The sequence below is a fragment of the Coregonus lavaretus genome, assembly GCF_964263955.1.
Source record: "Coregonus lavaretus genome assembly, chromosome: 21".
In the NCBI taxonomy this organism is placed as follows: Eukaryota; Metazoa; Chordata; class Actinopteri; order Salmoniformes; family Salmonidae; genus Coregonus; species Coregonus lavaretus.
The window spans coordinates 27787653-27813105 of record NC_140008.1 but is presented as its reverse complement, the minus strand read 5'-3'; the positions used below and the strand labels follow the sequence as shown (position 1 = coordinate 27813105).

Here is a 25453-nt window from a genome sequence, read left to right as displayed (position 1 = left end):
CAACCTGACAGAGCTTGAGAGGATCTGCAGAGAAGAATGGGAGAAACTTCCCAAATACAGGTGTGCCAAGCTTGTAGCGTCATACCCAAGAAGACTTGAGGCTAAAATTGCTGCCAAAGGTGCTTCAACAAAGTACTGAGTAAAGGGTCTGAATACCTATGTAAATGTGATATATTTTTTATTTATTTTTTATATAAATTAGCAAAAATGTCTAAAAACCTGTTTTTGTTTTGTCATTATGGGATATTGTGTGTAGATTGATGAGGGGAAAAAATTGTTTAATCAATTTTAGAATAAGGCTGTAACCTAACAAAATGTGGAAAAAGTCAAAGGGTCTGAATACCTTCCGAGGGCACTGTACACTTTCAACAAGCTACCACCAGAGAGCAGTTTTTCTCTATTCAGAAGAGTAATAGAGAACATTACACACAAATGTGCCAACTGACCCACCCAACTGACATAAAAATAAAAAAATCTAGATAGGCTACACCTGCATAAGGTCTGAATTAAATTTGCAAAGCACATGTGAACACGTCTATAATTTCCGTTATTTGAATAGGACTACCCTAGTCTATTCTCAATCAAAGTGTAGCCTAATAAAATATAATTCACTGAAGGGCAGCAAATATTCTAATATACTGGCCTTTTTTAGATGTTTGAAAATCATGTTGAAATCATCAAGGTTATTTGGTTAGGCCTAGTTCATTTGCAATTTTTCTTTTCGGCCTGTTCTGAGATTGACTGAGGCTACTCTCATCCAGCAAAAATGAAAACGTTTATGACAGTCATTAGCCTACTTTTTTACCTAGTGAAAACAAAGTTTAAAAAACCCATGCCAGAGTAGTAATATTCCAACATACACTGATCATTTGATGTTGCCTGGCCTACATTCACTGTAGATGCTCAGGTAAGGTCACTCACTGTCAGAGAGCCCTTTTTGCCACGGACTTTGAACAGTCAGGTTGAAGCGGGTTTTCCCTCCCCAGTGCTATATAAGCAGCATGCAGGACCTCTCCAGGTAGCCAGGTAGCTCAGGTGATTTCCCCTTTTCATAAGGACTCCTGCAAAAGCCTACTTCTCCACTTCAGGTGCGTATTACTACCCTTGATACTCCACATTAGAAACAAGACTAATTCAAGTAATATCACAACAAAACAAAATCACAACAAACAAAGATATGGTAGGAATTGTTACCTATAGCTGTATGCGCTTATAGCCTCAAAATGCTTTTTTTTTGTGCTATTTTTTGCAGTTTTTAGTTGCTTTCTTTTTTTGTCAAATGTTGCCCAGATAACGATGATAAGAACTATTATTGTTATTATTAGAATAATTGGTATTCATTGTATTAGTTAGCCTAGTAATATGCCTATTTTGCCACTATTGTAGCCTATTGTTGTTTGACATAACTCAATTTGATCCTTGGAAAAGGAGAGCTTAGAGAGCTTTACTGATTACACTTTTCTTATGGTTTTCTTGAGGATAGTAGGCCCCTAGCCGACAGTCATATTTGTATGTCTCTGTGGACTTTATCAATGTGGACGTGAAAAGCAATATCACGATGAGTTATTCCCATGGAATAACTTTCCATAATTGAAAGGAGAAATTGTCATATTGGCACAAGATTGCTTGGCTGTGCATTGGAGGAGAAACACATAAACATTTCAGGAACTCTCTAATAGAGGTCTCAATATAAAAGGACTGTGTTTTTGTTTGTCTCTGAGAATTATGATTATTTGTAAATTTCTATCCAAATTGATTCATTCAAGTAAAAACTGTTTAGCCTTACTCCGATATACTTTGAGGTTTGCTACATGTTCCTCATGGTTTACCTCAAAGTAAAGTAAGTTATATTTCCTATAGGGCAATGGCTCCTCGTCCAGAAGTCAGAGATACCTCTTCTCTCACTCTTGGTATGTACAGTTGGCTACTCCTTACTATCATCCATACCTCACCACCAGGCAGCATCACACACAGAGGCAACATCCACTCACAATTATTCTAATCCCACAGATGATGCTAATACGGCACCCAAAGACTCAGTCATCCTGCCGGCATATTCTACCGTGGACAAGTATGAGGAGGACCCCTGGAACCTCCCTGAACTGCAGGACACTGGACTCAAGTGGTCAGGTGATATAGAGTATTGTTGTTTCTCAAATGGCACCCTATTCCCAACAAAGTGCACTTCTTTCCCCTTCACTGAGATGAAAATTGAGGCTGTTTAAGTGAGAACCTGTGTGACTATACCAACCAAAATCTGGTTTCTCATCCAGTCTCATCTCTCTCTTTGGAAACAGAGTTGGATACCAAAGGGAAGGTTATGCGGGTTCTGACTGCGATTGTCAAGTTCATTCTGCTGGTTGGATTTCTCTACATGTTCGTCTGCTCTCTGGACATCCTGAGCTCTGCTTTCCAGCTAGTTGGAGGTAACATTAAACCCTGCTCTCTGTCAGCGTTGACAAAATGAATATTATGGTTTCATATCTTACTGAATCTTTGTTTATGTAAGTACTCCAATCCAATCATATGAGACAATATACAGTCAAAATCAAATAAAAGTATAAAAATGTATGTTTGTTGTCAACCAGGTCCTGATAAGGGACCTACTGTATTTGTCACTACTTAGGTTTTAACTCTGCTAATTTGATAATACTCTAATACTCTCATGTTGATGACATTACGCAATATTATTCACAATTGCAACTGTCCTCTCATTCCATTAAAAAATATAAAAATATGGGATGTTTATGGATATGAAAGCGTTTATGGATCGTTTCCATGATGAATTTGGACTTACCTATGCGCTGTGTCTCCATAGGTAAGGCAGCTGGGGACATCTTCCAGGACAATGCGGTGCTGTCCAACCCCGTGGCTGGCCTGGTGATTGGAGTGCTGGTCACAGTGTTAGTCCAGAGCTCTAGCACGTCCTCCTCTATTGTGGTCAGCATGGTGTCCTCTGGATGTGAGTATACACACACATACAAGTACACATGGGACATATACACACATGCCCCCTCAGATTTTCATCAAGGATCCCTCTGTACTTTGCTCTGTTCATCTTTGCCTTGATCCTGACTAGTCTCCCAGTCCCTGCCGCTGAAAAACACCCCCACAGCATGATGCTGCCACCACCATGCTTCACCGTAGGGATGGTGGCAGGTTTCCTCCTGACGTGACGCTTGGCATTCAGGCCAAAGAGTTCAATCTTGGTTTCATCAGTCCAGAGAATCTTGTTTCTCATGGTCTGAGAGTCTTTAGGTGCCTTTTGGCAAACTCCAAGCGGGCTGCTCTGACAGTATGTTTAACTGTCATTATCACACGATTATAACAGTCTAACGCAACTGTGAGGAAAGGAAAATCTAAAACATTATAGTCTTACAATACCTCTTTATGTACAAATTGAATACATTATGCAATAGACTATGATTCAAAGTTGGCTAATCAAATCTCTCTCTCTCTCTCTCTCTCGCTCTCTCACTCACTCACTCACTCACTTACACACACACACACACACACACACACACACACACACACACACACACACACACACACACACACACACACACTGATTCTTTATCGTAGTGCTGGAGGTCCAGTCTGCAGTGCCAGTCATTATGGGAGCCAACATTGGAACCTCAGTCACCAACACCATTGTGGCCATGATGCAGGCAGGGGACAGAAATGAGTTCCGCAGGTACATCTAACTGGATAACTTTCTAAAGATTCATAAGACTACAGTGCTCGATTTCAGGCATTTGACTTACTGGTAGTTTCTGATAATATGTTTACATGACTCATTTTATTCATTTCCAGCCGTTTTATGAGTCAGAACACAAAAAATCTAGACAGTTCTAGAACACTCAGAGGCTTCTCTGTCGAATAAACGTGTCTCTGGCTCCATCCAGTGGCCGGCTGCGTCATCCATTTTGTCAGCTCTTTGCTAGGTCATGTCAAAGGGGCGGACTTTAGAAAAGCGAATCTTTAGGTCGACTCCCTCGCGACACAGACATGACACAGACATCATTGGATTCTTATTGAGCAGGCGTTCATAAATATATACCTTTCATAGCTGTACAATAATGAATGCGACCTACACACTTCCTTAAACCTAAAATAAGTAAAGCAATTTTGTGTGGAAGTCAAAACATTTTTAAAGTCAGAGACAGACACAAAGCACATCAGTAGAACCAAGAAAAAGCGCCCTTTTCACAGGCTGTTTAAATGGCCAAAATGTTGATTTAAACATTCACAAATTTTACACATTTTGACTATCACTAATGTCATGATATTTTGGGTAAAGTAATAAAGAAGGTCAATTCACTATGATATCATCATATTTGTATATGGACACGACTACATTATTCAAAATATTGCCTTCTTGCTTGATTGATGAATACAGCCATAGCAAAACGGCTGTAAGTCAGCTCAATAAGTTTTCTAAACAGTCTCAATCGATAGAAGTATACTTCACAATTTTGGACCATAAAAAAGCTTTTCTAATTAGCTGGTTGGTAATGAGCAGAATTCTTGGGAAAGAAAATAGATATAATGATATCATGCTTGGTAAATTGTGAGCTGTGTAACCTAGTGTTATTTCCTCCAGGGCATTTGCTGGTGCCACAGTGCATGACTTCTTCAACTGGCTGTCTGTGCTAATCCTGCTGCCTCTGGAGGCGGCTACTGGTGTCCTGTACAAACTCACCAAGATCGTCATCGACTCCTTCAACATCCAGGGAGGCAACAACGCCCCTGACCTGCTCAACGTCATCACCGATCCTCTCACCGATGCCATCATAGAGGTAGGATCAGTATTTTACCATCGCAATTCATCTGATTAATCCCTATATGAAATGTGAGGTGGATCACATTAGCTTGGCTAATGCAAATTATAAAGCAAAAGACACAATATGAGAAGTGAAACTTATTAGAATGTATTTATATAGCTAGCAAGATACAGTACCTATACAACCCTGAAACATGTCCAAAACATTTATGAAACATCTGCTTAATATTACATTTGAGTTGATGAAGAAGTTTAGTAAGTTTTAAATCATCTTTAACTGGTCTGAAACCTTTATTTTCCTCTAGCTGGACAAAACTGTCATCAGTGACATTGCCACCGGTGACCCAGCAGCCAGAAACAAGAGTTTGATCAAAATCTGGTGCAAATCAGAGAAAATCACGGTAAGACGTTTAGATTAATGATGACCCTGTCACCAGTGTTCAAATCCAATCCAATCCAATTTTATTGGTCACATACACGTGTTTAGCAGATGTTATTGCAGGTGTAGCAAAATGCTTGTGTTTCTAGCTCCGACAGTGCAGTAATATCTAACAAGTAATATCTAACAATTTCACAACATATACCCAATACACACAAATCTAAGTAAAGCAATGGAATTAAGAATATATAAATAAATATATGGGCAAGCAATGTCAGAGCGGCATAGACTAAGATACAGTAGAATAGTATAGAATACAGTACATACATATTTACATTTACATTTTAGTCATTTAGCAGACGCTCTTATCCAGAGCGACTTACAGTTAGTGAATACATATTTTTTTTATACTGGCCCCCCGTGGTAATCGAACCCACAACCCTGGCGTTGCAAATGCCATGCTCTATCAACTGAGCTACATCCCTGCCGGCCATTCCCTCCCCTACCCTGGACGACGCTGGGCCAATTGTGCGCCGCCCATGAGTCTCCCGGTCGCGGCCGGCTTTGACAGAGCCTGGATTCGAACCAGGATCTCTAGTGGCACATATGTACTGTATATTGGGTATATGTTGTGAAATTGTTAGATATTACTTGTTAGATATTACTGTACTGTCGGAGATGAATAATGCAAGTTATGTAAACATTATTAAAGTGACTAGTGTTCCATTTATTAAAGTGGCCAGTGATTTCTAATCTATGTAAATAGGCAGCAGCCTCTAATGTGCTAGTGGAGGCTATTTAACAGTCTGATGGCCTTGAGATTGAAGCTGTTTTTCAGTCTCTTGGTCCCAGCTTTGATGCACCTGTACTGACCTCGCCTTCTGTATGATAGCGGGGTGAACAGGCAGTGGCTCGGGTGGTTGTTGTCCTTGATTATCTTTTTGGCCTTCCTGTGACATCGGGTGCTGTAGGTGTCCTGGAGGGCTGGTAGTTTGCCCCCGGTGATGCGTTGGGTAGACCGCATCCCCCTCTGGAGAGCCCTGCATTTGCGGGCGGTGCAGTTGCCGTACCAGGCGGTGATACAGCCCGACAGGATGCTCTCAATAGTACATCTGTAAAAGTTTGTGAGGGTTTTAGGTGCCAAGCCAAATTTTTTCAGCCTCCTGAGGTTGAAGAGGCGCTGTTGCGCCTTCTTCACCACACTGTCTGTGTGGGTGGACCATTTCAGTTTTTCAGTGATGTGTACGCTGAGGAAGGTACTCTGAAAATATAGTTTAACAAGCAAACAATTACTTCATACTGGAAGAAGTTAACCTACACTAAAGCTACCCTTAAGAAACATTTGGTTTACTTAACTAAATTTACTTTGAAAACGACTTATTGAAAAAGTACTATATATAAATATTTAGCAACACAGGAGGTTGGTGGCACCTTAACCAGCAATTATTAATCAGATAGTGAAACAATGGGCTATTTTTGACCACGTTTGTGATGATTGATGATTTATGAGTTTTCCGACTGTAAAAACAAGATAACGTTGTAGTATACCTGAGAGTGCTATCTCTTAAGCTCTCCTCTCAGGGTTAATGTTTGATAGATCTTGTAGTTTGTCCAAGTGTCGTAAGTTTACAGACACTTAGGTTGGAGTCATTAAAACTTGTTTTTCAACCACTCCACACATTTCTTGTTAACAAACTATAGTTTTGGCAAGTCGGTTAGGACATCTACTTTGTGCATGACACAAGTAATTTTTCCAACAATTGTTTACAGACTTATAATTCACTGTGTCACAATTCCAGTGGGTCAGAAGTTTACATACACTAAGTTGACTGTGCCTTTAAACAGCTTGAAAAATTCCAGAAAATAATGTCATGACTTTAGAAGCTTCTGATAGGCTAATTGACATCATTTGAGTCAATTGGAGGTGTACCTGTGGATGTATTTCAAGGCCTACCTTCAAACTCAGTGCCTCTTTGCTTGACATCATGGGAAAATCAAAAGAAATCAGCCAAGACCTCAGAAAAAGAAATGGTAGACCTCCACAAGTCTGGTTCATCCTTGGGAGCAACTTCCAAATGCCTGAAGGTACCACGTTCATCTGTACAAACAATAGTACGCAAGTATAAACACCATGGGACCACCCAGCCGTCATACCGCTCAGGAAGGAGACGCGTTCTATCTCCTAGAGATGAATGTACTTTGGTGCGAAAAGTGCAAATCAATCCCAGAACAACAGCAAAGGACCTTGTGAAGATGCTGGAGGAAACAGGTACAAAAGTATCTACAGTGGGGGAAAAAAGTATTTAGTCAGCCACCAATTGTGCAAGTTCTCCCACTTAAAAAGATGAGAGAGGCCTGTAATTTTCATCATAGGTACACGTCAACTATGACAGACAAAATGAGAAAAACAATTCCAGAAAATCACATTGTAGGATTTTTTATGAATTTATTTGCAAGTTATGGTGGAAAATAAGTATTTGGTCAATAACAAAAGTTTCTCAATACTTTGTTATATACCCTTGTTGGCAATGACACAGGTCAAACGTTTTCTGTAAGTCTTCACAAGGTTTTCACACACTGTTGCTGGTATTTTGGCCCATTCCTCCATGTAGATCTCCTCTAGAGCAGTGATGTTTTGGGGCTGTCGCTGGGCAACACGGACTTTCAACTCCCTCCAAAGATTTTCTATGGGGTTGAGATCTGGAGACTGGCTAGGCCACTCCAGGACCTTGAAATGCTTCTTACGAAGCCACTCCTTTGTTGCCCGGGCGGTGTGTTTGGTATCATTGTCATGCTGAAAGACCCAGCCACGTTTCATCTTCAATGCCCTTGCTGATGGAAGGAGGTTTTCACTCAAAATCTCACGATACATGGCCCCATTCATTCTTTCCTTTACACGGATCAGTCGTCCTGGTCCCTTTGCAGAAAAACAGCCCCAAAGCATGATGTTTCCACCCCCATGCTTCACAGTAGGTATGGTGTTCTTTGGATGCAATTCAGCATTCTTTGTCCTCCAAACACGACGAGTTGAGTTTTTACCAAAAAGTTCTATTTTGGTTTCATCTGACCATATGACATTCTCCCAATCCTCTTCTGGATCATCCAAATGCACTCTAGCAAACTTCAGACGGGCCTGGACATGTACTGGCTTAAGCAGGGGGACACGTCTGGCACTGCAGGATTTGAGTCCCTGGCGGCGTAGTGTGTTACTGATGGTAGGCTTTGTTACTTTGGTCCCAGCTCTCTGCAGGTCATTCACTAGGTCCCCCCGTGTGGTTCTGGGATTTTTGCTCACCGTTCTTGTGATCATTTTGACCCCACGGGGTGAGATCTTGCATGGTGCCCCAGATCGAGGGAGATTATCAGTGGTCTTGTATGTCTTCCATTTCCTAATAATTGCTCCCACAGTTGATTTCTTCAAACCAAGCTGCTTACCTAATGCAGATTCAGTCTTCCCAGCCTGGTGCAGGTCTACAATTTTGTTTCTGGTGTCCTTTGACAGCTCTTTGGTCTTGGCCATAGTGCAGTTTGGAGTGTGACTGTTTGAGGTTGTGGACAGGTGTCTTTTATACTGATAACAAGTTCAAACAGGTGCCATTAATACAGGTAACGAGTGGAGGACAGAGGAGCCTCTTAAAGAAGAAGTTACAGGTCTGTGAGAGCCAGAAATCTTGCTTGTTTGTAGGTGACCAAATACTTATTTTCCACCATAATATGCAAATAAATTCATTAAAAATCCTACAATGTGATTTTCTGGATTTTTTTTATCTCAATTTGTCTGTCATAGTTGACGTGTACCTATGATGAAAATTACAGGCCTCTCTCATCTTTTTAAGTGGGAGAACTTGCACAATTGGTGGCTGACTAAATACTTTTTTTCCCCACTGTATATCCACAGTAAAACGAGTCCTATATCGACATAACCTGAAAGGCCGCTCAGCAAGGAAGAAGCCACTGCTCCAAAACCACCATAAAAAAGCCAGGCTACGGTTTGCAACTGCACAAGGGGACAAAGATCGTACTTTTTGGAGAAATGTCCTCTGGTCTGATTAAACAAAAATAGAACTGTTTGGCCATAATTACCATCGTTATGTTTGGAGGAAAAAGGGGCTTGCTTGCAAGCCGAAGAACACCATCCCAACCGTGAAGCACGGGGGTGGCAGCATCATGCTGTGGGGGTGCTTTGCTGCAGGAGGGACTGGTGCACTTCACAAAATAGATGGCATCATGAGGAAGGAAAATTATGTGGACATATTGAAGCAACATCTCAAGACATCAGTCAGGAAGTTAAAGCTTGGTCGCAAATGGGTCTTCCAAATGGACAATGACCCCAAGCATACTTCCAAAGTTGTGGCAAAATGGCTTAAGGACAACAAAGTCAAGGTATTGGAGTGGCCATCACAAAGCCCTGACCTCAATCCTATAGAACATTTGTGAGCAGAACTGAAAAAGCGTGTGCGAGCAAGGAGGCCTACAAACCTGACTCAGTTACACCAGCTCTGTCAGGAGGAATGGGCCAAAATGCACCCAACTTATTGTGGGAAGCTTGTGGAAGGCTACCTGAAACATTTGACCCAAGTTAAACAATTTAAAGGCAATGCTACCAAATACTAATTGAGTGTATGTAAACTTCTGACCCACTGAGAATGTGATGAAAGAAATAAAAGCTGAAATAAATCATTCTCTCTACTATTATTCGGACATTTCACATTCTTAAAATAAAGTGGCGATCCTAACTGACCTAAGACTGGGAAATTTTGCTAGGATTAAGTGTCAGGAATTGTGAAAAACTGAGTTTAAATGTATTTGGCTAAGGTGTATGTAAACTTCTGACTTCAACTGTAAGTCCCAGTGCCTTATTGCTACTATATCATGTCGTCATGAAGGTGGTATTTTCTTAATAAAATGCCTTTTCTTTACTAGTCATAATGTCATTAAGGTCATTGTTTCCATAGGTTTTGATTACTTTGTGATAGCCATTATTACTGTGCCTTTTATCTGTATTGGCTAAAAACAAATATTGTAATATTTTTGTGTGTTTTATCAGAGAGGAAGAGGCAAATCAAGAGGGTTTACTCTGTCCAAAATCGGTCCATGAAAATAAGGAATTTTTGTATGGAGGTCAATGAGAGAGTGTTGAATTTGGTCAACAAAAAAAAGTAATTGCTAATTTGCTACGTGAGGCTTATTTGATCAAATAGACGTTTCGTAATGGTTAGGTTGTTACGAATACACTGATATAAGTGGACGCCTGCGGCATTTCGGCAACTTTATATCGGAGTTGTGCCTGTTGTTCACACGCGTATCTACACTCTCATTTGCTAGAATGGTCCCACAAGATCGCGCCTCCTCCTGCCTGCCTTCCATCTTTGAGGAGATGTATTTTCATTATTAGAGCGGTCACTCGACTATCTTGTCAATATAATAGATCATTTTTGTTGTTATTCTCTTCTTTTTTAGACTCTTGTGAATATAACAGTTCCCTCAGCTGCCAACTGCACGACCGGTGCCCCCTGTTGGGTGGAAGGCAACAAGACATGGACCCAGATAAATGTCACTGAAACAATCAATCTAGAGAGATGTAAGTACAGCACAATCACTGAACAGCCCATGACCCTACAAAGATCTTTACAGAGCAATTTGGAATACCTGATACACTAAACCAAAATTCTGTGAAACCTGAGAACACCCACCTCTCCCCCTCACTGCCAGACAATACTACCTGACACAAGGACAATGACTTCCATTCAGTCTATAAAGTGACTCAGCACATATCCTCATCTCACCCCCTCTGCCTGCTCAAATACCCTCCCCTCACCCTCTCCACCTGCTCAAAAGGCCCATTCAACCTGGCCAGCTGAAGCACCTGAGTGGCCCAAGGCCAAACGACTGGCGAGTACTCCCAAGTCTGACACAGCCAATCAAAATGAATACCTGTACGCTTGGTTCTGAAATCAGTCAATCAAAACAAGGGAAAGGGCCGTTGCTCTCATGATGACTTAGATCAAATCCTGTTGTAATGAAACCCCCTACATTGGGTCACCACACGTCAGAGCTAAGTGTAGAAGCTATAGGGAAAAAAACATGTTGACTACTGAAGTACCATTCCTCCTATCTATTCCATGAAAATGACCTTCTCACTAATCTCACTAAATGTATTACGTTCTCTCTAATATCACTACATTTATTACCTTCTCTCTAATCTCACTAAAGTTGAATTACCTTCTCTCTAATCTTTCATTGCTATCCCACCTTTGTCCCATTTAAATCTTTAATAATATTTGGCATCTTCCCATCAGGCAACCATATCTTTGTCTATGCTAACCTACCTGACTTGGCTGTGGGCCTCATCCTGTTGGCCCTGTCCCTGCTCATCCTCTGTACCTGCCTCATCCTCATCGTCAAGCTGCTCAACTCCATGCTTAAGGGACAGGTGGCTGTGGTCATCAAGAAGGTGCTCAACACAGGTGAGCAGACATTTGGCTATTTTCTCAATCTACTCAGAACGCTGGTAGAACAGGCATCCTGTTTGATAGTCAGCAGTGGTACAAGCACATCTTGATGTTTGATGAGCAACACTGGTGAAGCCACGCTGAAGCTTGAAGGTCACCTCAGGTGCTCTGGTCCTGTTACGTGATAGACCAAGATCAGGTTAAACTATGCTGTGATCCATACAGACACTTTGATGTTGATGTTGAAACTAATCCTAACATTCACTGTTGTTAAAAGGGTCACCAGGGTGTTACAGTTATGGTCGCCAAGCTAATGCTTAACTTGCTGTGTCTTGTCTGTTCAGACTTCCCTTTCCCCTTCGGCTGGGTCACCGGTTACATCGCCATCATGGTCGGAGCAGGAATGACCTTCATTGTCCAGAGCAGCTCTGTCTTCACCTCTGCAATCACTCCCCTTGTTGGTGAGTAGTTAGGCCTATTTGTTTAGCTTCTATCTATCCATTTACCTTTAGCTGTCTCCTATTGCATCCAAACCTACTGACTAATGTAGAGGGCATATACTCAAGTATTATTTCAGTATCATGTAACCCTTTCAGTACCATGTAATCCTTCTCTCAATTACCCAACAGGTATTGGTGTTATTAGCCTTGAGAGAGCCTATCCCCTGACATTGGGCTCAAATATCGGCACAACTACCACTGCTATTCTTGCTGCTATGGCTGCTCCTGGAGAAACACTGGCCAACTCACTGCAGGTTTGTTGTAGTAATCATTTATTTTTATAGCAATTTCATATTGCTTTCTGTCCACTCTCTCCGTATGCATCAGTGTTTTTGAAGTAAAGTCTTATTCACCCTGTTTGCATCTCCTCCTCTCCAGATTGCACTGTGCCATTTCTTCTTCAACATAGCGGGAATCTTGCTGTGGTACCCCATCCCCTTCACTCGGATTCCCATCCGCTTGGCCAGAGCCCTGGGGAACCGCACAGCCAAGTACCGCTGGTTCGCAGCGCTCTACCTCTTTCTCTGCTTCTTCCTCATGCCGCTGACCATCCTGGGGCTCTCCCTGGCCGGCTGGCAAGCCCTGGTTGGGGTGGCCGTGCCCATCGTTGTCCTCGCCATCTTCATCATCATCGTTAACCTGATGCAGGTGCGTTGTCCACAGTACCTGCCCAGTGGGCTGCGTAACTGGGACTTCCTGCCCCGTCCCCTGCACTCCATGGCTCCCTGGGACCGTGTGGTGAAGTCAGGCATGGCCTTCTGCGGCGCCCACTTCTGCTGCTGCTGCAAGTGCTGCCAGAGTACTGAGGATGAAGAGAAGGGTGGGAAGGAGAGGAAGAAGAGTCTGGAGATGTATGATAACCCAGTCCTAAACAGAGACGATGAGCCACAAGAGACCCCCAAGGAAACTGTGAAAGCTACACAGCTCTAACACAGTTAAGAATTCACTGTAACATATCTGTAAGACATATATAACCTACCTGTAACATGTTTGTAATTCTCCAAGTTTGCTTAGGCTTTATGGAGTTAACCAGTCTCTGTTTCAGTGATATTGTATAATGTGGTGTAAGCCTGAACAGGGCAACTACACTCAACTACACATCTTGTGAGTATCCACTGTATATACTGAGTATACCAAACATTAGGAATAACTTCCTAATATTGAGTTACGCATCCCCCCCCCCCCCCCCCCCCCCCCCCCCCGTTCTTTCCATGACATAGACTGACCAGGTGATTGATGTCACTGATCCCTTATTGATGTCACTTGTGGAATCCACTTCAATCAGTGTAGTTGAAGGGGAGGAGACAGGTTAAAGAAGGATTTTTAAGCCTTCAGACAATTAAGACATGGATTGTGTATGTGTGTCATCCAGATGGTGAATGGGCAAGAAAGAAATGTAAGTGCCTTTGAGCAGGGTATGCTAGTAGGTTCCAGGCACACCGGTTTGTGTGAGGAACTGCAACACTGCTGGGTTTTTCATGCTCAACAGTTTCCCGTATGTATCAAGAATGGTCCACCACCCAAAGAACATCCAGCCAACTTGGCACAACTGTGGCAAGCATTGGAGTCAACATGGGCCAGCATCCCTGTGGCATGCTTTCGACACCTTGTAGAGTCCATGCCCCAATGAACTGAGGCTGTTCTGAGGGCAAAAAGGGGGGTGCAACTCAATACCTGGTCATTACTTTTATTTCATTTAGCAGATGCTTTTATCCAGAGCGACTTACAAGAGCAATTATGGTTAAGTACCTTGCTTAAAGGCACATCCAACAGATTTTTACCTAGTTGGCTCAGGGATTCAACCCAGAGACCTTTCATTTACTGGCCCAACGCTCTTAACTGCTAGGCTACCTGCCACCCTGTGATTGATAATGCATAAATGTAAGTTAATGGGTACAGTAGATTGGTCACTCCTGGAGGGTTGTGCTATAATGCTGTAGCTAGTTTATGGGAGGTTGTATCAATATGTACTACTGATAGTAATAAGTGAACTGTATCTGATGTACTTTTGGACAGTAGCCACCTGCCCTGTTCAAACGTGAAGGCCAGCATCCTCTGGCCCATAGATATTTCACCTGGGAGACCAGTCCTGATTATGATGCTCAAGCCAAGGTGCACTTTATGAGTAACTCATGGTGATAGCACTTTATAGTTAACTACTGTGTCTAAATCAATTGGCACAAATGGCAGCAGATCAGAAAACCAAATACAAGGTTATCATTGTTATGATTTCTCAAATAGGCCATTTGCACATTACCAATTCAATCTGAGTAATAATAATGTGTTTATCGCTAAAAACAGGCCAGTTGGGCTTTTGGCTTCTAGTTTGGGGTAGATAACTCATGCATAATAATCCAGACTGGTCTCATAGACCACAAATTAATACATACCATACGAATCGTAACATATCATACTAAATGGAGTGTCTCGGATTTACGTACAGAATAATACAAAATGCTCTGAGACCACGTTGCAGAATCGGATAATGGTTATAATGGGTAGCTGATATCTAATGAGTTGATAACAGAGACTTTGGGCTCTATTCAATCTGTATAGCTGAAGCGTTACAGATTGCGCGATAGAAATGTGAAAGGTAATTTCCGATTGAGCCGACATATGCAGCGTTTACCATGAATGCAGTCTCCGCAAACGCGGGAACATTGCCTTTAAATTTCAATCACGCTGTACACTGAACTTCCACGATACAGATTAAATAGTGCCCTTTGACACTTTTATTTCTGAGAGTTCTGGCATTCGTGATAACCTTGGATAAAGAGTTGAGTACTCAGCTGTTTCAAATAATTTGTCAATCACATTTAATTGAACTCTTTATTTTCTGAAAGGACTGTTTACAGACTATGGTTTAATGCATGGCTTAGACCATGCATCAACTCAATCTCTGTATGTCCTGGATGTTGACAAAATCTAAAAGTCTCTATAAAAACAAAAGAGACATAAATGGTTACAATGGTTGCCCGTGGGAATATTAAGAGAGTTTGACTAAACAAAATATTATTATAAAGCATAGGGTTGAGAGCAGTTAAAAATGTCACATTTATTACACTGGTCACAGTGCTTGTTGGCAATGAAGTACCAAGATTCAAGGTCATATCAATCGTTATTTTGGGGGGAGGGGAGAAATACTAGAAAGGATCCTGCTGTTTAGTTCCTGCAAGTTACCCAATTTATGAAATACATAACACAGATACATAGTACCAGTTCTACCATCACCATAACACAATGTCCTTATCTGAAAAGCAGAGTACAACAGTGAAGTACTGTATCTACATGTTCAGCACACTATGATGGGGCTTTAGTGTGTTTCACAGAACACAATCATATCTCCCTCATTGACAGATATACACTACATGACCAAACGTATGTGGAAATCTGCTCGTCGATAATCTCGTTCTAAAATCATGGGCATTAATGTGGAGTTGGTCCCCCCTTTGCTGCTATAACAGCCTACACTCTTCTGGGAAGGCTTTCCACTAGATGTTGGAACATTGCTGTGGGGACTTGCTTCCATTCAGCAACAAGAGCATTCGTGAGGTCGGGCACTGATGTTGGGCAATTAGGCCTGGCTCGCAGTCAGCGTTCCAATTCATCCCAAAGGTGTTCTCATAGGGTTGAGGTCAGGGCTCTGTGCAGGCCAGTCAAGTTCTTCCACACCGATCTCAACAAACCATTTCTGTATGAACCTCGCTTTATGCACGGGGGCATTGTCATACTGAAACAGGAAAGGGCCTTCCCCAAACTGTTGCCACAAAGTTGGAAGGACAGAATCGTCTAGAATGTCATTGTATGATGTAGCGTTAAAATTTCCCTTCATTGGAACTAAGGGGCCTAGCACGAACCATGAAAAAAAGCCCCAGACCAATATTCCTCCTCCACTAAACTTCACAGTTGGCACTATGCATTGGGGCAGCTAGCGTTCTCCTGGCAACCGCCAAACCCAGATTCATTCGTCGGACTGCCAGATGGTGAAGGGTGATTCATCACTCCAGAGAACACGTTTCCACTGCTCCAGAGTCCAATGGCAGCAAGCTTTACACCACTCCAGCCAACGCTTTTGCATTGCGTATGGTGATCGTAGGCTTGTGTGCGGCTACTCGGCCATGGAAACCCATTTCATGAAGCTCCTGACGAAGAGTTATTGTGCTGATGTTGCTTCCAGAGGCAGTTTGGAACTCGGTAGTGAGTGTTGCAACCAAGGACAGACGATTTTTACGCAATACACGGTTCAGCACTCGGCTGTCCCATTCTGTGAGCTTGTGTGGCCTACCACTTCTCGGCTGAGCCTCCTAGACGTTTCCACTTCACAATAACAGCACTTACAGTTGACCGGGGCAGCTCTAGCAGAGCAGAAATTTGACGAACTGACTTGTTGGAAAGGTGGCGTCCTATGACGATGCCACGTTGAAAGTCACGGAGCTCTTCAGTAAGGCCATTCTATTGCCAATGTTTGTCTATGGAGATTGCATGGCTGTATGCTCGATTTTATACACCTGTCAGCAACGGGTGTGGCTGAAATATCCGAATCCACTGATTTGAAGGGGTGTCCACATACTTCTGTATATACAGTGCATTCGGGAAAGTATTCAGACCTCTTCCCTTTTTCCACATTTTGTTACGTTACAGCCTTATTCTAAAATTGATTAAATATTTGTTTCCCTCATCAATCTACACACAATACCTTACAATGACAAAGTGAAAACAGGTTTTTAGAAATGTTTGCAAATGTACTAAAAATAAAAAAAACAGAAACACCTTATTTACATAAGTATTCAGACACTTTGCTATGAGACTCGAAATTGCACTCAGGTGCATCCTGTTTCCATTGATCATCCTTCAGATGTTTCTACAACTTGATTGGAGTCCACCTGTGGTAAATTCAATTGATTGGACATTATTTGGAAAGGCACACACCTGTCTACATAAGGTCCCACAGTTGACAGTGCATGTCAGAGCAAAAACCAAGCCATGAGGTCGAAGCAATTGTCCGTAGAACTCCAAGACAGGATTGTATCGAGGCACAGATCTGGGGAAGGGTACCAAAACATTTCTGCAGCATTGAAAGAAAACAGTTTTTCACATTTTGTTACGTTACAGCCTTATTCTAAAATGGATTTTTTTTTAAAGGCCTCAGCAATCTACACACAATACCCCATAATCACAAAGCAAAAACAGGTTTTTAGAAATTTTTGCAAGTGTAAAACCCCCCAGAAAAACCTTATTTATATAAGTATTCAGACCCTTTGCTATGAGACTCGAAATGTAAGTCAGGTGCATCCTGTTTCCATTGATCATCCTTGAGATGTTTCTACAACTTGATTGGAGTCTACCTGTGGTAAATTCAATTGATTATTGACATTATTTGGAAAGGCACACACCTGTCTATACAAGCCATGAGGTCGAAGAAATTGTCCGTAGAGCTCCAAGACAGGATTGTGTCGAGACACAGATCTGGGGAAGGGTACCCAAAAATGTCTGCAGCATTGAAGGTCCCCAAGAACACAGTGGCCTCCATCATTCTTAAATGGAAGTTTGGAACCACCAAGACTCTTCCTAGAGCTGGCCACCCAGCCAAACTGAGCAATCGGGGGAGAAGGGCCTTGGTCAGGGAGGTGACCAAGAACCAGATGGTCACTCTGACAGAGCTCCAGAGTTCCTCTGTGGAGATGGGAGAACCTTCCAGACGGACAACCAGCTCTGCAGCACTCCACCAAATCAGACCTTTATGGTAGAGTGGCCAGACGGAACCCACTCCGCAATAAAAGGCACATGACAGCCCACTTAGAGCTTGCCAAAAGGCACCGAAAGTACTCTCAGACCATGAGAAACAAGATTCTCTGGTCTGATGAAACCAAGATTGAACTCTTTGGTTTGAATGCCAAGCGTCACTTCTGGAGGAAACCTGGAACCATCCCAACGGTGAAGCATGGTGGTGGCAGCATCATGCTGTGGGGATGTTTTTTAACGGCAGCAACCAGGAGACTATTCAGGATCGAGAGATCGATGAATGGAGCAAAGTACAGAGAGATCCTTGATGAAAACCTGCTCCAGAGCGCTCAGGACCTGAGACTGGGGTGAAGGTTCACTTTCCAACAGAACAACAACCCTAAGCACACAGCCAAGACAATGCAGGAGTGGTTTCGGGACAAGTCTCTGAATGTCCTTGAGTGGCCCAGTCAGAGCCCGGACTTGTACCCGATCGAACATCTCTGGAGCGACATGAAAATAGCTGTGCAGCGACACTCCCCATTCAACCTGACAGAACTTGAGAGGATCTGCAGAGAAGAATGGGAGAAACCCCCCAAATACAGGTGTGCCAAGCTTGTAGCGTCATACCCAAGAAGACTCGAGGCTGTAATCGCTGCCAAAGGTGCTTCAACAAAGTACTGAATAAAGGGTCTGAATACTTATGTAAATGTATTATTTCAGTTTTTTATTTTTAATACATTTGCAAAATTGTTTAAAAAAAATGTTTTATTTGCTTTGTCATTATGGGGTATTGTGTGTAGATTGATGAGGGGGAAAAACACTATTTAATCCATTTTAGAGTACGTTTGTAACGTAACAAAATGTGGAAATAGTCAAGGGGTCTGAATACTTTCTGAATGCACTGTATAATGTACTTGGAGAACAGAAAGTGAACTGTGTGAGACTTACAGTACACCCTGGGCAAGGGTCTAGGAGTCCTACACATACTCATACTGATGCTGACCCACCATATTTACTCATAGTTGTCACTATTCCGTCGTGGATGTGGTGGAGGAGTCAAGCGCAGGAAACAGAGGTTTAGTCCAACAAGACTTTTAATAGTCTCAATAACACGAGAACAAAACCCCGACCTCGAAAACACGAAGTGGCGAGGGAAAATTACGCACACGCGTAAAACACTAAACATGAAAAAATGACACGGAAAACAAACACGTATCATAGACACAGTGGCAACAGAATAACAACACACAAATACCCTAGATCACAACACGGAACTTATAAGACACGTAATCAACTCCCAAACAGACACAGGTGTGACAGACAGACAAAAGCAATCAAACACAGAAACATAGAGCGGTGGCAGCTAGTACTCCGGGGACGGCGAACGCCGAAGCCTGCCCGAACCAGGAGGAGGAGCAGCCTCGGCCGAAACCGTGACAGTACCCCCCCCCTTGACGCGCGGCTCCAGCCGCGCGCCGACCCCGGCCTCGGGGACGGCCAGGAGGACGCGGACCCGGGCGCGTGGGATGCCCATGGTGAAACTCAGTCAGGAGGGATGGATCGAGTATGTCCCTCCTGGGCACCCAGCACCGTTCCTCCGGACCGTACCCCTCCCACTCCACGAGATACTGGAGACCACTCCTCCGGCGCCTCGAGTCCAAGATGGTCCGGACCCAGTACGCCGGGACCCCCTCGATGTCCAAAGGGGGCGGAGGGGTCTCTCCTATCTCATCTTCTTGGAGTGGGCCAGCTACCACCGGCCTGAGAAGAGACACATGGAACGAGGGGTTAATATTTTTATACTCAATTGGCAGTTGTAACCTGTAACACACCTCGTTCAATCTTCTCAGGACTTTGAAGGGCCCCACAAACCGCCGACCCAGCTTCCGGCAGGGCAGGCGGAGGGGCAGGTTTCGAGTCGAGAGCCAGACTCGATCTCCCGGTGCGTACACCGGTCCCTCACTGCGGTGGCGATCGGCGCTCGCCTTTTGTTGACGGATGGCACGCTGCAGATGGACATGGGCAGCGTCCCACGTCTCTTCCGAGCGCCGAATCCACTCGTCCACCGCAGGGGCCTCGATCTGGCTCTCGTGCCACGGTGCCAGGACCGGCTGATAACCTAAAACACACTGGAAAGGTGTTAAGTTGGTGGAGGAGTGGCGGAGAGAGTTCTGGGCCATCTCTGCCCAGGGGATGAACCTCGACCACTCCTCCGGCCGGTCCCGGCAATAGGACCTCAAAAACCTACCCACATCCTGGTTGACACGTTCCACCTGCCCATTACTCTCTGGGTGGTACCCCGAGGTAAGGCTTACCGAGACCCCCAACCGTTCCATGAACGCTCCCCAAACTCTGGAAGTGAACTGGGGACCTCGGTCAGACACAATATCCTCGGGGACCCCATAGTGCCGGAACACATGGGTAAATAGGGCCTCAGCGGTTTGTAGGGCAGTAGGGAGACCCGGCATGGGAAGGAGACGACAGGCCTTGGAAAACCGATCCACAACAACCAATATGGTGGTATTCCCCTGGGAGGGGGGTAGGTCAGTTACGAAATCCACCGATAGGTGGGACCATGGTCGTTGTGGAACGGGCAGGGGATGTAGCTTACCCCTGGGCAAATGCCTAGGCGCCTTACACTGGGCACACACCGAGCAGGAGGAGACATAAACCCTCACATCCCTAGCTAACGTTGGCCACCAGTATTTCATGCTAAGACAGTGCACGGTCCGGCCAATACCTGGATGTCCAGAGGAGGGTGATGTATGAGCCCAATAAATAAGACGATCACGGACCTCGAGCGGAACGTACGTCCGCCCCACAGGACACTCGGGGGGAGTAGGGTCGGTACGCAGTGCCCGCTCGATTTCCGTATCGACCTCCCATACTACCGGAGCCACCAAACAAGATTCCGGCAATATGGAAGTAGGCTCGTTGGACCTCTCCTCCGTGTCATACCGCCGGGACAGGGCGTCTGCCTTACCATTCTGGGACCCTGGGATGTATGTGATCTTAAAAACAAACCGGGTTAGGAACATATTCCACCTAGCCTGACGAGGGTTCAATCTCCTAGCTGCCCGGATGTACTCCAGGTTACGGTGATCAGTCAGAATGAGGAAAGGGTGTTGAGCCCCCTCAAGCCAATGCCTCCACACCTTTAGGGCTTGGACTACGGCTAACAGCTCCCTGTCCCCAACATCATAGTTGCGCTCCGCCGAGCTGAGCTTCTTCGAGTAGAAAGCACAGGGGCGGAGTTTAGGTGGCGCACCGGACCGTTGTGACAGGACTGCCCCAATACCGGTCTCGGACGCGTCTACCTCAACCTGGAATGGTAAAGAGGGATCCGGATGCGCCAGCACCGGAGCCGAGGTGAACAGGTTCTTAAGTTTGACAAATGCCCTGTCCGCCTCAGCCGACCACCGCAAACGAACCGGACCCCCCTTTAGCAGGGACGTAATGGGAGCTGCAACCTGTCCAAAATCCCGAATAAACCTCCGGTAGTAATTAGCAAAACCCAAGAACTGCTGCACCTCTTTTACAGTGGTTGGAGTTTGCCAATTACGCACGGCCGATACCCGGTCTACCTCTATCTCCACACCAGACGCGGACAACCGATAACCCAAAAAGGAGACGGACTCCTGGAAGAACAGGCATTTCTCTGCCTTGACATACAAGTCATGCTCCAACAGTCTTCTCAACACTCGGCGCACCTGGGCTACATGCTCGGCTCGAGTAGCAGAGTACACTAGGATGTCGTCGATGTAAACTACTACCCCCTGCCCATGCATGTCCCGGAAAATCTCGTCAACAAAGGATTGGAAGACTGACGGAGCATTCATTAACCCGTATGGCATGACGAGATACTCGTAATGACCCGAGGTGGTGCTAAATGCTGTCTTCCATTCATCCCCCTCCCTAATGCGCACCAGATTGTACGCGCTCCTGAGATCCAACTTTGTGAAGAACCGCGCTCCGCGTAATGATTCCGTCATCGTCGCAATCAGTGGAAGTGGGTAGCTGTATTTAACTGTGATCTGATTGAGACTACGATAATCAATACACGGGCGCAATCCCCCGTCCTTCTTCTTCACAAAGAAGAAACTCGAGGAGACTGGGGAAGTAGAGGACCGTATGTATCCCTGTGCCAAGGACTCGGCTATGTATGTCTCCATAGCCGCTGTCTCCTCTTGAGACAGGGGATACACATGACTCCGTGGAAGAGCCGCTCCTGTTTGGAGATTTATCGCACAGTCCCCCTGTCTATGAGGAGGTAGCCGTGTTGCCCTCGATTTGCTAAACACGAGTGCTAAATCCTCATACTCGGGGGGAATGCGCAGTGCGGGTACTTGGTTCGGACTCTCTACCGAGGTCGCCCCTACGGAAACACCTAGACATCTCCCTACACACTGAGCAGACCACTCCATAAGAGCCCTCTGTTGCCACGCTATGGTAGGATCATGGGTGCTTAACCAGGGAAGGCCCAACACCACGGGGTACGCAGGAGAGTCAATCAGATAAAACTGAATGATCTCCTCATGACCCCCCTGCGTCGTCATCGTCAGTGGTGCTGTGACCTCCCTGATCAGGCCCGACCCCAACGGCCGGCTGTCTAATGCGTGGACAGGAAATGGATCGTCTACCGGCCGAAGGGGAATCCCTAACCTACTACAAAATGCCCGATCAATAAAGTTCCCAGCTGCGCCTGAATCTACTAGCGCCTTATGCTGGGAATGAGGTGCCACCTGTGGAAACCTCACAGGAATACTCATGTGACCAACAGAGAGCTCTGGGTGAGTGGGGCGCCTACTCACCTGAAATGACTCCCCAGTGCGTGGCCTGTTGTCACCTCTCCCAGGAGACCCTCCCCAGCACCTGGCCGCAGTGTGTCCTCCACGACCGCAGGTGGTGCAGGGGATGGCCCCCCTCGGGTTCCCTCTCCTCCTCTCTCTAGCGCCAGCACCCCCTAGCTCCATGGGAATCGGCTCGGGGGTGCTGGAGGGTGGACTGGACGACCCCCACTCGGGACGTCCGCGGGTAGCCAGCAGGGTATCCAGACGGATGGAAATGTCCACCAACTGGTCAAACGACAGGTTGGTGTCCCTGCAGGCCAGCTCCCGACGAACGTCCTCTCGTAGACTACACCGGTACTGGTCGATGAGGGCCCTCTCATTCCACCCCGCATCCGCCGCTAGTGTCCGGAACTCCAGTGCGAACTCCTGTGCGCTCCTCTTCCCCTGTCGGAGGTGGAATAGACGCTCTCCCGCCGCTCTCCCCTCAGGGGGATGATCGAAGACAGCCCTGAAGCGGCGGGAGAACTCCGCGTAGGTGATGGTTGCGGCGTCTATTCCCCTCCATTCGGCGTTGGCCCACTCCAACGCCTTGCCGGAGAGACAGGAGATGAGGGCGGAGACGCTCTCGTATCCCGAGGGCGCCGGGTGTATGGTGGCAAGGTAAAGTTCTACCTGCAGGAGGAATCCCTGACACCCGGCTGCAGAACCGTCATATGCCCTCGGGAGTGAGAGCCGAATGCCACTGGGTTCCGGTGCTGAGAGAGGAGGACTGGCCGTTGGTGATGCGATGTTGTAAGGGTCCTTGGCCACCTCAGGGTTCACCAATCGGCGCAGAGTGTTGGACACCTCGTCCATGGCGGTCCCGAGTTGCCGGATCATGGCGTACTGGAAGTTGATCCGGTCCAGCAGGGATTCGGGTGCCGCCGCTGTTCCTGCTGACTCCATGATGGTGTGTTGTTCTGTCACTATTCCGTCGTGGATGTGGTGGAGGAGTCAAGCGCAGGAAACAGAGGTTTAGTCCAACAAGACTTTTAATAGTCTCAATAACACGAGAACAAAACCCCGACCTCGAAAACACGAAGTGGCGAGGGAAAATTACGCACACGCGTAAAACACTAAACATGAAAAAATGACACGGAAAACAAACACGTATCATAGACACAGTGGCAACAGAATAACAACACACAAATACCCTAGATCACAACACGGAACTTATAAGACACGTAATCAACTCCCAAACAGACACAGGTGTGACAGACAGACAAAAGCAATCAAACACAGAAACATAGAGCGGTGGCAGCTAGTACTCCGGGGACGGCGAACGCCGAAGCCTGCCCGAACCAGGAGGAGGAGCAGCCTCGGCCGAAACCGTGACAATAGTTACGGATATGATTGATACTAACCCTTACTAATAAATCAAACAAGATTCTGGACAGCTGCTCAGACAAAAACTGTAATAAGTTAACAGTGGTGTAAAGTAACTAAGTTAAAATACTTTGAAGTACTACTTATGTAGATTTTTGGGGTATCTGCACTTTACTTTACTATTTATATTTTTGACAACTTTTACTCTACTACACTCCTACACATTTTCCCTGACAGCCAAAAGTACTCGTTACATTTCGAATGCTCAGGCAGGACAGCAATATGGTCCATTTCACTCACCTATCAATATAACGCATTGTCATCCCTACTGTCTCTTATCTGGTGGACTCACTAAACAGAAATCCTGCATTTGTAAATTACGTCTGAGTGTTGGAGTGTGCCTCTGGCTGTCCATAAATTTTAAAGAAACAAGAAAATCGTGCCGTCTGGTTTTCTTTCAGAATTTGATGTATAGCATTTACTTTTACTTTTTACTTTTACTCAAGTATGACTATTGAGTACTTTTTCCACCACTGTACTTAGGCACATTTAAAACCAGATACCTTTACACCTTTACTCTAGTATTTTACTGGGTGACATTTAATTTTACTTGAGTCATTTTCTATAAATGTATCTTTACTTTTACTCAAGTATGACAATTGAGTACATTTTCCACCTCTGTAAGTTAACCAGCAGAAGCCAGTCCATCTGATCGGCCTTGGACAAACAGACGTTTAGGAGGAGCCCTGCATGCTGTTGTCCCCTGTCCAGTGCCATGCTGCTAGGGATACTTACCATTTGTATGGTATGTATTAATTTGTGGATGTCCGTCATCCATTTCATATAATATGTTACAAATTGCAATTCCTATAATATGTTACGAATTTGCAAAACGTATGATATGTTACGAATTCCATTTTGTTGTGTCTAACGTTAGCTAGGTGGCTAATGCTAATGTTAGCTAGGTGGCTATCATTAGCTAGGTTAGGGGTTATGGTTAGGGGTTAAGGTTAGGGTTAGCTAACATGCCAAATAGTTGCAAAGTAGCTAAAAAAGTAGTAAGTAGTTGCAAAGTTGCTAATTAGCTAAAATGCTAAAGTTGTCTGTGATGAAATTCAAACACCAACCCTTGGATTGCTAGATGTCTGCGTTATACGCCCACCCATCCACCCTGACTAACCACCCTACTTTTGTTTTTGCCTTAAGTAACCTTCTGTCTTATGTAACCACACATACCAAGTTTTCTTATGTTATAAATTCTTCACTCAAACACAAAGCAAAGCAATCTTAAAAAATAATAATAATTCAGCACCATGTGGCTGAAACAAAACAACCAGCAGACTCATATTATCAGTCACATCAGTCTGTTCAATCCCACTTTCAGTTAAAATGAGTCGGATGTCTCCGAAATTGTTTTTACAGGCCTTCTTCCCAACATAAAGCATATACATTCCTCAGGC

The 25453-nt window shown here is 44.8% G+C and overlaps 1 protein-coding gene across 1 annotated transcript; it reads left to right on the top strand.

Moving 5' to 3' along the window:
- Positions 1–1046: 1046 nt before the first annotated feature.
- LOC311148855 (sodium-dependent phosphate transport protein 2B-like) lies at positions 1047–13044 on the top strand (the record flags this gene model as incomplete). Its single annotated transcript, XM_084185851.1, has 13 exons — positions 1047–1088; positions 1861–1910; positions 2011–2130; positions 2298–2426; positions 2819–2962; positions 3583–3694; positions 4604–4799; positions 5089–5184; positions 10623–10743; positions 11462–11629; positions 11959–12075; positions 12244–12368; positions 12493–13044. The coding sequence occupies exons 2-13, from the start codon at positions 1865–1867 to the stop codon at positions 13042–13044; spliced, it is 1926 nt and encodes a 641-aa protein (XP_084041977.1). The 5' UTR covers positions 1047–1088; positions 1861–1864.
- Positions 13045–25453: the final 12409 nt, after the last annotated feature.